Source organism: Nicotiana tomentosiformis, chromosome 11 (assembly GCF_000390325.3).
Source record: "Nicotiana tomentosiformis chromosome 11, ASM39032v3, whole genome shotgun sequence".
NCBI classification, from domain to species: Eukaryota; Viridiplantae; Streptophyta; class Magnoliopsida; order Solanales; family Solanaceae; genus Nicotiana; species Nicotiana tomentosiformis.
Window position 1 is genome coordinate 71,342,778 of NC_090822.1, and position 13,419 is coordinate 71,356,196.

The 13,419-nt window shown below is 37.7% G+C and overlaps 1 protein-coding gene across 1 annotated transcript; it reads left to right on the forward strand.

Moving 5' to 3' along the window:
- The first annotated feature begins 2,198 nt into the window (after positions 1-2,198).
- LOC104117180 (phototropic-responsive NPH3 family protein NPY2-like) lies at positions 2,199-7,015 on the forward strand. The gene is made up of 4 exons (XM_009628190.4): positions 2,199-2,537; positions 3,664-3,733; positions 4,457-5,614; positions 6,303-7,015. The coding sequence occupies exons 1-4, from the start codon at positions 2,476-2,478 to the stop codon at positions 6,855-6,857; spliced, it is 1,845 nt and encodes a 614-aa protein (XP_009626485.1). The 5' UTR covers positions 2,199-2,475; the 3' UTR covers positions 6,858-7,015.
- The last annotated feature ends 6,404 nt before the right edge of the window (positions 7,016-13,419 follow it).

Genomic DNA, 13,419 nt, shown 5'->3' on the forward strand with positions numbered 1-13,419 from the left:
TATCATTGTTTGTTTCTATATCTGTCTGAAATATGATTACATCCGATTCCTAAAAAGTTAGGTGTTGAATGGGATAATCATACTTGTTTTTCTCCTTTCCCTTTGTTTATGCGTTTCAAACTTTGAATGAGCTCATATTAATTAAAGATGATGAGTGCATCTTTTGAGTTACATTGGATACCCTTTGAGCATCATGAGTTTTTTACTCTTCTTCATACTAATTTTTAACTGGCTAGATTTCTGTTCTCTGAGATTCTGTTCTGCTAGCAGATCTTTCATTTTCCCATTGAATAATAATTAACAAGTTACTTTATTTATTATTCTTTCATCTTCTCATTAAATCTTTTTCTTTTTTAACTGCAATGTAAAACTATAGAGATAGATCCTTGCTGCCTACCTTTTTAATTTGGTGGCTCCTTCAACTGATACCAAGATGGTTTTTTCCATTGCAGGTATTGCAAAGCTCCTAACTTTAGTTGGAAAAAATTTGAGCGTTTTAGATTATTTAAATTTTCCACACCGGTGACCACTATCCACTTTGGGGCAGACTAATCTCGATTGGTACCGAAAAGGCTTCCTATCACGAGGGAGAGGCTCCAAGGCTTTGGGACCATTGCCTTACGCCCCAAAAATTTGAAGGCCCCAAATTTATTTTAAATTATTATTATTATTATTATTATTATTATTATATACTATATAATTTATATAAATAATTAGTATAAAGAAAAGTGTTTTAGGAACTTTTTTGGTACTTGATTGATATTATTTTATACAATAAATTTATAAATTATAATAATTTTCTTTCCTCATTAATTAGTATATTTGCTTCATTCTTCAATTTTAATTTTATCCTTTTTATATAGGAATTAAGTTATATATATCGACAACATAATATTTTTTTTTTAACAATGTTCTCTAAAACTGCATGAACACAAAATCATTCATGCACCGGTTTTATTTTAGTGTAATTCGACATAGTATATTAGGTTATTTACAATTTATTTTAGATATTCACCAATAAGTGCTACTTAATAGAATGATCTACAATCACCGTTTAAATTGATCAGAAAGAGTAAATATTTTTGACACCGTCAATGCTCAAAATTTAAGTTATTACGTTATGTATGTTTATTTCTTTTTCTTGTTTGTGATGATAACCAAATCAAAATTTTCGCTTTGAGTTCTCGACCTCCACATCCGATAGTCCACCACTTTATTTTTTGTGCTCTTCTTCCTTTTTTTTTTTTGAAATTGGCTTTTTTTTCCTTAAATGATTAATTTGTTATTCGAAAAGCAAATTTTGTTCTTAGTGTAAATATTTTATAAAATGAATTTAAGGACCTCTCAATGTGGTTTCACCTTAGGCCACGAGATCCGTTGAGCCGACCCTGCTATCACAGTCAATTTCATTCTCAAAGCTGGAATCCAGACCTTTAGTTAAGGGACTTACCTCCGTATTACTCCTTCCGTCTCATATTATGTGTCGTGTTTCTCTTTTACACGCCCCTTAAGAAATACTATTAATTAGGAAAGGGATTAGGCTGTTCTACCCTTATCTATATCTTAAGATATAATCTCTATTCATTGAATATTTATTCTATTTATGTGTTATCTCTATCTTCAAGAACAATTATTACTAAGGGTAAAAAAAGAAAAAAATAATTAATTTTGTCTTAAACTTCTAAAATGACAAATAATTTGAGACAACTTTTTTTAGTAACCATGACTATTAATATGAGAGGGAGGGAGTACATCATTTGGTGGTAGACATTTTTAAATTTAGATTTGCTTTCTTTATGGTGCAAGAAAGTCTGGAGCTCTTTAAAGATCCATTGAGCTTTTACTATAGCTTATATTGGAAAAGAGCAGAATTAAGACTCGTTTGTTCATTTTTTTTTTCCTATTCTTCGACACTCATCTTCAAAATATTGTTTGGTTATAAATTAGACTATATTTAAAACTTCTTTTATCACCTTTTCAAGTATAAATTCATTTCCCCTTATAAAACGCAATATTATTTTCAATTATAGTTTCAATACTCTTTTTCATTTTAACTCTAAATATTACTTTTTTCAGAACTTATAAGTAATTTGTATGTCCAAACGCCCTACTGAGTATAAGGAAAATTGCAAATGAGAGAGAGAGAGTTGAAAAAAGTACAGTATAGTAAAAGAGTGGTGGAGTGAGAGTTGATGCATGTGTATGTCTGGTTTTTGAGAATAATTAAGTGTGGAAACTCTGTTGGTAATGTCTCCTTAGGTAACTGGGTGCCCCCCCGGGGTCTGTGGCCTTTGCCGCCAACCAAGGAAACAATCTCTTCTACTGCACCTCTCTTCCCATTTCTTTAAAAGTAAACAACAACTGCACTTCACCATTTCTTCTTCTCTCTCTCTCAGATAACTCTTGCAAATTCAGGTTATGAACACAAAGGTAGTACAGTAATCAGTTGAGTTTGCTAGGAAGAAACTTCTCAAAATGAAGTTCATGAAACTTGGATCCAAACCTGATACCTTTCAATCAGATGGGAAAAATATCAGGTTACACTTCAGATTCACTGCAATTGTTTTGGCTTATTTGTCTAATGTTATCCCCTTTTGGCATTGAAGGGTTTGTATGTCTTTCTGAGGAAAGGATTTCAACACATTGAACTCTAATGTTGTACGCCCTAACAAAACCAGAAAACGAAATGAGGGGAAATTTATTAATGTACTTTTGTTCACTTCTCCACTTCCAATTGCATAACTGTCTTTTTGTTTTTTGTTTTTATACCTTTTTACAGCTTGGTCATTTAATAACTTAGAGATTTGAAGCATAGTATAATCTTCAGGCTTATCTTTATCTTTTCTATTGGCTATTGCATTTGAAAGCATTTCACCTTGCTCTAGGGATAGTGGATCAGCTGCTTCAAATGTTCTCTCAAGTACAATGCTCATCAACTGATTGTAATTTCAGTGCTTACTATATAGTGCCTGAGGAGTTTCTTTATATTAGTCACTCTAGTGTCGTTTTCTTATTTATAGCTGCCCCAAAAATCAACATAGCAAGTTTTGTACATCAGTATAAGCATTACTACGGTATAGTGGGGAGTAGTATGATTACCAAGGAGGTTATGAGGTATTTGCGGGAAATTAAAAGGTTTTGATAATTGGGAGAGATTATATTATTAATTCTTATGACGCTGTTATCTTCTTAATTCATCTGGTTTTGGAAATTGAAAAGACGTCAACAGTCATGTAACATCTTGGTCCTCTGATTAATCTTGAACCTTTGTCAAAAGGATGGTTAATAAGGTCAAGTAGATATTTTCTGTTGAATGTCTGTTGGTTCTAACTTAAAGGTCAGATGTCACCTATTTCGAACACGGAAGAAAAGAAAATATACTACACATTTCTTTTAAAGAAAAGAATGATGCCATTTCATTTAGAAGAACAGTGTGGAGAACAAAGTCCGTCAGCTCTTTCAAATGAAATAGATTCCATTCTCTTTAAATTACTGAAATTCAGCTTGCAGGAACCAAGAATACCAGCATTTAACTCAGTTTTTATATCTATTCTCAGTATGTTTTAGTCTTATCTGTGAACTCTAGCTATCTATCTATATTCATAACTGATACTCTGATAGTGTTTAAACAAGTTTTCAACATTAAAATTTCCTTTAGTGCAGATATGTTGCTTCAGAGTTGGCTTCTGACATCATTGTTAATATAGGAGATGTGAAGTTTTATCTGCATAAGGTAAACCTATCTGACAATTAATATATGTGATCTTCCTCTGCTCAAGATTTTATTAGATGATCTGCCAGCTGGTTCTTGAGAAATGAAATAACTGAGAACACTTTTGTATTTGTTTAATTAGCGAAGGGGGTGGTAGTACTACATGAAATGGCACTAGAACCCCTGACTGAAGGGAGTTAAATCGATTCTCCTCCTAATTAAAGCAGGTTAAGAAGTACAAAATGCTAGATCTGTTCCTAGGCATGCTTCAGACCTTTGTTGCGCGGACTCCCCAAAATGTAGCCGCACCCGTGTCGGATCCTTCAGAAATGCACTACTTTTGGAGGATCCGACACGTATCCGGCCTCATTTTCGGAGAGTCCGAGCAACATAGCTTCAGACTGCTAATATCTGCATTAGTGCTAATTGCTTCCTAGCATGGATAATTCTTTCATTAAGTTTGTGGTATTTATAGAACTGGTGTTAATCTGGTGTTGCTAATGGTTCAAAGATATTGCCCCATCTATTTTTGAAGTCAGTTCAGCTCAACTTTGTGTTTATAGAACTGTTAAGTATCACCATTGCATTTTTACAGTCATTGCAATGTAGGTGTTAATAAATTTAACGATGGTAAAAACTATCAAGCAACTAAGCTTCTCAAACAATGGAAATGCCTATTTATAAACTGCTTGTTGGATTGCCCATATTCATTTTCTGATAACTCCTAATTGGTGAAAACTGCAGTTTCCTCTTATGTCCAAGAGTGCTTGTTTGCAAAAGCTGGTAGTGAGCACTAGTGAAGGAAATGGTGATGAAGTTTATATCCATGACATTCCTGGAGGGCCTAGTGCCTTTGAAATATGTGCCAAGTTTTGTTACGGTATGACTGTTACACTGAATGCTTATAATGTCATAGCAGCAAGGTGTGCTGCAGAGTATCTTGAAATGCACGAGACTGTTGAGAAAGGAAACCTTATTTACAAGGTCGATGTTTTCCTTCACTCGAGCATCTTCCGAAGCTGGAAAGATTCAATAATACTTCTTCAGACCACTAAGTCATCTCGGTTACATATGTGTGAGGAAGTGAAGTTGATCAGCCACTGTATCGATGCTATAGCATCCAAGACATGTATTGATGTTCGCAAGGTTGATTGGTCTTACACCTATAACCGGACAAAGATACCAGAGGAAAATGGAAATTCGAATGGAATTAGAAGCCGTGTGGTGCCAAATGATTGGTGGGTTGATGACTTATGTGAGCTTGAAATAGATCTTTATAAACGGGTTATTGTCAACATAAAGAATAAAGGGATTGTTTCCTCAGAAGTGATTGGAGAAGCTATTCAAGCTTATGCTTCGAGAAGGTTGCCAGGCTTTAGCAAGGGTGATGTCTCCAGATCACGCTCTATATTGGATACAATTGTAAGGTTATTACCTGCTGAAAAAGGTAGCGTCTCTTGTAGTTTCTTGTTGAGATTGCTAAAAGCGTCCGTTTCAGTAGATTCTGGAGAAATGGTAAAGGCGGAACTAGTAAAAAGAATAGGGCAGCAACTGGAGGAGGCTTCTGTCGATGATCTTTTGATTCGAGCTACAGATGGGGAAGCGACAATGTATGATGTCCATGTCGTTCACAAAATACTAGAAGGTTTTATGATGCGTGATGAAGATTCTAAAACTGAGTTGGAAGATGGTAATGACGAAATTCCAGAGGTCAGAAAGCCAGGGCTTGACGCAGAAGCTTCAAAGCTCATGGTGGCGAAGCTAGTTGATGGATACCTTACAGAAATTGCCAAGGATCCTAATCTCCCTTTGTCAACATTTGTTGGTCTGGCAGAGATGGTAACAAATTTCCCTCGCCCTCGTCATGACAGCCTTTATCGCGCAATTGATATGTACCTCAAGGTGAGAATCTGTTGAAACATCTATGAAACTTGTTCAATTACAAAAAGAATGCATCCTTCCCCTTCCACCCTTATATGTTTTTTGAACCACAGGTGGGCAAAATTTCTGCATATCATACTTAGGCAAGTGCTAGTGATAATAGATGGTGTCTGGTAAACATATCTTAAGATCTTTTGGACCCAAAAAAAAAAAAGAAACCTGTAAAGATCACGGTGTTAAACTTATTTCTTTAGTTAAAGAAAGACTTTGCAATTGATAACAGTAAACCACTGAAGTAATATTTCCAGGGTGTGACTTGTTGTGCAATAGTCTAGCATTTCCCATCTTACATACAGTGGTAGCAGAAACTTGATTTATGCTTACCAGTGAACTTTTCCTTGAAAATCTGAGCTCAATTTTAGCTATTTATTAAAATTAATTTTCTTGACTTCTTTTCAGTTTTGTCTGGAACTAGAAATCAAAAACTCGGTCTAGTTTTGAATAAATTATATGAAAATGTAGTATTTCTCAGACTTGGGGCTATATTTCTATCTGCAGTGTTGGTGCTTTGTTGGGTATTCAGTGTCTTTAAGTCATCTCTAGTAAAGAACACTTGCCACAACTACTGCTAAAAAAGGAAATGTGTAGTGTAAATAATTCCTACTCTCAACTAATGAATATGCTTATCGGTCTCCTTGTGATGTTGCAGGAGCACCCTGGGATCAGCAAGATTGACAGAAAGAGAATTTGCGGGCTGATGGACTGCAAGAAGCTCTCTGTTGATGCATGTACACATGCCGTGCAAAATGAGCGGCTTCCGTCACGTGTTGTCGTACAAGTTCTCTTTTTTGAGCAAGTCAGGGCCAATGCATCATCAGGTTGCAGCACCCCGGATCTGCCCAAAGCTATTAGGGACCTTACTGCTGGTGTTTCATATGCGAGCTCAAGATCAGCGACAACAAATACAGAAGACTCGGAGGTTACAGCCTCTGCTGAAGAACTGAGGGCATTGAAAGAAGAGCTGGCAGCCTTAAAGTTGCAAAATGGAGGACTAATTGACAAAGTTAATGGTGATACCAAACGTGCTGCCACTAGTAGAATGAAAGGCTTGCTTTCATCGAAGAGAATCTTTTCCAGAATCTGGTCAAGTAAAGGCGGTCAAGGGGAAAATAGTGGGTCAGATTCATCGGAGAGTCTTGGTTCTGCCAGCTTAGAAGAAGCAAAATACACACCTTCAAGAAAAGGAAGACATTCAGTTTCTTAGTCCTAACTAGAAAATGCATGTAGTCACTAGTCTTGATGGGGTCTTTTCTTTTCTCAGGATTCCTTTGGGGTTTTCATTAAATGACCTTAGCATGTCAAAACTAGTCATCTTAATTACTCTGAAACCTCTTGCAAAAATGAAGGATATAATTACACAAAGTCTAGGGTAGGAAACGCCTCTATGGGCCAAAAGAGAAACAGAACTTTGACGTATATATGTTCACTGGTTCAAAATTAGCTATCCATGTGACAATGAGATAACTCTTTAAAGCATGGCGGTGACGTCCAAAACAGACCTCGATAAGAGATGCTATGGTTGTATGCAATATAATTTACCCAATTATGAGTCGGGGTCGAATTTCAGAGGGAGCTATGGAGCGTCGTAGTTGACTCAATTGCTAAATAATCTAAGTTGAACAAAGAGGGACAAATATACTTGGATTTTGTGGATATTAACTAATGAATTATATTCGACTAACTAACAAAAAACTAAACTAGAAGTCGAAAATAACTTAAAAAATTTGTAGATGATAAAAAGGCCTAAGGTAGAGAATCCCCCAATTGCAGGGCTAACTCTGAGTGAAATCCTGAAACTCTGTTTGCCATTATTCTATCAACCTTGGACCTAAAGTTGTTCGCTAGAGTTTCCCAATTACTAACGCCACCATTCTTGAACTATTTTTCCCAAAATAATCAAGATAATAAACTAGTCCAATTCTAAGTCACAGTCGAATCATGATGTCCTCATAACGATTTTAAATCGGGTTAAGTAATTCCTTATTTCAGCCCGAAGTACTGTTGTTTGACTGACCCAACCTTGTCAATCTTTCCCAAGAATAACAAGAAATAGGGCATAAACAAATGCGAGCTCAAACAATTGAATTCATTAAAACTGCAGCCAAATAAATAGAATAAGTATCAACGATTTAGGAATATTTACTCAAAATCGCCCAACAACGGGTTCATCAATACCCTAGATAGGGAATGTAGCTACTCATGTTTGTACTAAAAAACATAATGACTATTCTCAAAACAATCTCCATAATAAATGAAAAATATAAAAGTTGAGATAAACTCTTCAAATCTTCGATTAGGATGGTTTTTGGACTCTTCCAAGCTCTTACTTGTTTCGAAAGTAGTGTTCTCTTCTTTCCAGGTTGAGATCTTGGCTGAGGAGGCGAAAAGAAGATTCTATATCGTGTAAAATTTGGTCCAAAGACTAAAATATCCTTATAATATTTGTCCAAAAATTTCTGCTTGCGCCCCAGGCTCGCGCCGCGCGCGCACCGTGCGCTCTGCATTTGACCTTGTCCAGATGAGCGCACATTAGAGGGAAAATGCGCTATTTTTGCACTTTGTCCTTTTCTTCAATTTGAGCAGATTTTCGTCCCAAAACTTCAAAAATTCCTTTAATTCTTCTTTCAACTCCCTATCAACCAAAGAGCATCAATTAGGCACATTTTTGCTGAGTTTTAACCACTAAACTATTCAAGAATACTTGAGAATGAGGTTAAACTACTATTAAAATAAAGAGAATTATGCCAAACATCACTACCCCACACTTAGGCTTTTGCTCGTCCTCGAGCAAAGAAGAGAAATGGTTCAATCTTAACATATAAGCAATCAAAACCAGTTTAAAACTTCTCAACAAGCAGATTTCGCGGAGATCAACCATGAAATTCAGAGATCCTTTCTTTTACTCATACTCACACATTGAAAATCGAAATTTCGTGACCACACAAATTCCATAAATGAGCAGTAAATGGGGGAACATGGTCACAACTCTCAAAATGACCGGTTGGATCGTTACATGGACCATAGGTATGGGACGTGTAGTGCACGCATAAGATGAGGTTTAGAATTGAATTAGAACGCTTCAGGTAAACAACTTTAACATAGTAATTGGATAGTAGGAGATGATAGTTTGTGCATGCTAGATAATATGAGTACCCCTACCCTAAGGGAGTTGCGAAGTATTATTTATGTTACACGGGGTGATCCTTTAGGTTAAAATACTTAGGACTCCCCCCTTTATATTGTTCACACTTAGTCATTGAATTTAGAACAATTGAGTTGTACCGTGTAACCTCTAAATACTTGTACTGATTATCTTTATTGTTGCCCGATTTTCTTTACACTTGTTCATAATAGAGCCTTTAAATTCTTTGTCTTCCCTCGCTTATATGATCACATAGGACATTTATAATCTAATAATCCACATAGTATGAACTTCGGTCAGGACCCACAGTTGTGGACCTCGAAGAGTGCCTAACACCTTCTCTTTGAGGTAATTTGAGCCCTTACCCGATTTTTGGTGACATGAACTAGTTCTAATTAGAGTCATTTGCAAATAGGTATCCTAACGCATCTTAAAACTATTAGGTGGCGACTCTCTCTTTTAATACCCATTTACAATGGTTGTCACACGTCGAAACCCGCTTTTGCGAGCAAACCGGGTGCGATAGCATGGCGACTCTGCTGGGGATTACAATTAGGCTCTTACCATAACGAAGTTGACTTATGTGGATTATTTGATGATATGCACATCCCTTACCTTATTTTCCTTTGTTTGTTTAAATTGTTATGACATACACATCCCTTCTCTTATTTTCCTTTATTTGTCTAAATTGCTATGACATGAACATCCCCTCCCTGTTTCCCGTTATTGCTATGACATGTACGTCCTCTCTCCGTTTCCTTCATCTTGTTTAAGACTGTTTTATTATGTCTCTCTCATCCCTATTTCCTTGATTGCTTCATTATGTTCTTACACCTTTTCATGAGTTAAACTGACTTCTCTCTTTTATCTTTCTTTTCTTTTCTCTTCTTCCTTATGTTCATCTTTACCATATCATTTACTGTTTTTATACACTTTTATCATGCAAATATTTGGCAACATGTTACTATTTTTGCATAAAGCATGCTTTCAACAGCGTACTCCACTCGTGCTTATTATCAACATAGCGACGCTTGATGAGTGTTCATGCTTTCCTAAAAACACTCATTTAAACCGAAAAGGCTTATTTGCTGTAGACTAATCGAATAGCGGTGCAGTCGACGGTCCCGTACCTTTCTCTCTCAAGTTGTCCACTTGAGTGTACCAGTCTCGACTTCTCTAGAAAACCATACTCCGATTTGAAATGTACATGCTTCATGCTAAACCTAGTACGGATTGATATGTCATTGACATAACAACCCGCTTAGATGAACCTTGTCCAAAGTGCAACGGGATTTCCACAGTCCTAAAGGACACCATCATATTATATGCATTACTTGAACAAAACGTGTCAACATGCTGATCATTATTGCGTGAATAGTCAAATCTGGAGTGGGAAAGGACTAACTTTTATTTGTTTGCAGAAAATGAAACACGAAATCCCCAAGTTCGGTATGGTCCAGAATATCCCGCCTTTGCTAATTGGCTGGTGGAAAGACCTTGCACCATGTGACAGAAACCATGTAAGAAGAGTACTTGGCGACCTGCCATCTTTGCTGAATATTCAACCAAATAGCGATCTGATCGAGGCTGCTACCAAGTTTTGGGAAAAGAAGAGAGCTATTTTTCGATTTGGCATTATAGAAATGACTCCTCTCCTGGAAGAAATAGGGGTTTTCGCCAAGTTACTATGGGATAGTCCAGGACTATTGGTGCTAGAGAATTGTACTCCACGCAATATTTTGAAGATGTTGGGTTTTAAGAAGAATAATGAATTGGTCTGTCTGAAGAAGTCATACATCCCTTTTGAATTTCTCTATGAGCGTTATGGGCATAGAAAATCATATCGCCTTCATCATGAGGAGCTAACCATTACCTCTTTGGGATGGGTGCACTGCCGGATTTATGTTTTCATAGTCTGTTTCTTTTGTCTATTGATCTTTCCGATGTAAGGGGGAAGAATTCATACTCGCTTAGCCATGGTCGCCAGGACCTTAGTAGAGGGTATCGAGGGGAAAAAGTACACTATCATCCCGATGATCTTAGCTGAGATGTACCGTGCTATGGATCGGTGCAAGCATGGGTCCGGACACTTTGAGGGTTGTAATCTCTTGCTACAAGTTTGGCTGCTGGAACACTTTCAGAGGGGTGAGTATCGCCAGGAGCTTCTACGAAGGCCACTGAATGACTACACAACCAGTCATCATCCAAAGAAGATGACATTCATTCCAGACATGTTTGCAAAGCCTAGAAATGCTGTAGGCTGGGTGCGTTTCTTCAGCAATCTGACAGACGAGCAAGCGCATTGGATGTTTGAATGGTTTCCTAGTAGTGAGTTCATTTTGAGATCCAAAGGAACTACTCATTTAGTACTAATCAGACTACGAGGCATCTACCCTTACACTCCTATAAGGTAATGAGGCAAGCTGGAAGGAAACAAGTCATACCTCGGGTTTCCAACATGGTTCAATATAAGGAAGATTTCAAAGGGGATGCCATCCCAGTCAAGTTCGAAGCGCAACACATGTGGGAACCAAAAGATAATCGTGGAAGGAGAAACCATTGAACCAGACAGGTATCACGCCGGTCATATGTACTATTATCTCTCATGGTTGGAGCACGACATAGCTGGGGACGTCAAACCGGGAGTCAATCTGAAAGATAGAATCATAGATGACATGGCTGAAGCACAGGTGAAGTATAAGAGGCTACGCAAAAAGGTGTTCGAGTTCAAAGCTAAGCATCTGGAACATCATAAAGTGAACATGAAGGCGATAAGAGAATGGAAAGAGATTTCCAATAAGTCGACAGAGAGGTTGGAATATCTAGAGCAAGGATTAGTGGAACTGGAAGGGATGATAAGAAAGAGGCTTTGGGATTGTCAAGGCATTGGCAATGATGAAAGAGGGAAGCTGGAAAATGCTTACTTGCTACTGGACATGCGTGATCTGGGGAACCTGATTGATGGGGTCAAGAGAGCCAAGCATGGAGAAGGTCATTCAAGGACCAATTAGATTAGGAGATAATGTCCTTTACTGCTTTCTAGATTAGATTAGATTTCGATGTAATAAGGCTTAATTCCATTAGTGACTTTATTATTAATGTCGATTTAGTGAAAGATTGATTTGGCTTATTTTCGCACTAATGAAATGAGGCAAACACTGGCATAAATTTTCTCCAAGTCTATGTGTCGCTTAGGCTTACCTCAGGCATAATGAGGTCCTTAAATTAGGACGCGAATTATTGCATAACCTTATATGATATATGTGTAAATAGTGCAAACACTCTTTTACTTCGTCTTACTGACTTGATTACCTTTTGCTTTTTCTTTCTTTTGATTATCCCCATTCCCAAAAGTTGGTTCATGCATTCTTGCATCATCAACATACCACACCAGATCCATAGGTCATCCACCTCCTCCTCCACCTAGCGACCCAAAAAGTAAAGGCAAAGGCAAAGGCAAAGGGAAGATGGATGATTTAAGTCGTATTTGAAAAACAATGTTACCATGGAGGAGAATGTTGAAACCTCAGATAGGAGAAGTATGCCCGGACAAAATGAGTTAGTCTTACATTTGGAGCAGAAAATCCTGGAGTTGCAGGGTGAGCTTGAGCAGATCCGAAATATGGCAAACCTCTCTCTTAGCCTAAATGTTCCTAACATCAACCAACAAAACACAAGCACTCAGAATCAAACACCACCACAAAATACACAAAACCAGAATCCACCACCCATAGCTCCGATTCCTCCCGCACTGCACCAATATCACAATCTCGCACCTTCCTAAAACCTTAACCCACCACCAATGCAAGCCCCTCAACAAAACCACCATCACCCGACCTAATATCCGCAAACCACCACTTATCACACTCCTCAAAACGCACCACAACCTACCCTCGATCCCCCTCAAACCTCAATCAATGATCACCCATATTCCCATGTTCCAAGAACTCATCAAGGCATATCGATATACATGGAAACCTTACCCCATACCACAAAACAAACCCTATACATACCTAAGCTAACAGAGAAGGACCTGCTCATTCAAAACATGACAGAAGAACTCAAGAAACGGGCAGGGAGAGTCCAGAGTATTGAAGGTGGGAAGGGTGTTGAAGGTTTAAACTACGAAGATTTGTGTATCCATCCATATGTAGAACTGCCAGAGGGTTAAAAACTTCCCACGTTTGAGATGTTTGATAGCAATGGTGATCCAAAGGTGCATCTGAGAACCTACTGCGACAAGCTTGTAGGAGTGGGTAAGAATGGACAAATTCGTATGAAACTGTTCATGCGAAGTCTTATAGGAGACGCCTTATCTTGGTATATCAGTCAGAGTCCGAAGAAGTGGGCAAATTGGGTGAGCATGGCATCAAATTTCATGGATAGATTCAAGTTCAATACAGAGAACACGCCAGGCGTTTTCTATATCCAGAAGCTCAAGAAGAATCCGACAGAAACCTTTCGCAAGAATGCTACTCGTTGGAGATCAGAGGCCGCCAAGGTAAGGCCACCACTTGAAGAATAACAAATGAACAAGCTCTTTGTTAGAGCTCAAGATCCGCAGTACTATGAAAGGCTGATGGTTATCGAGAATCACAAGTTCTCAGACATCATCAAGTTAGGA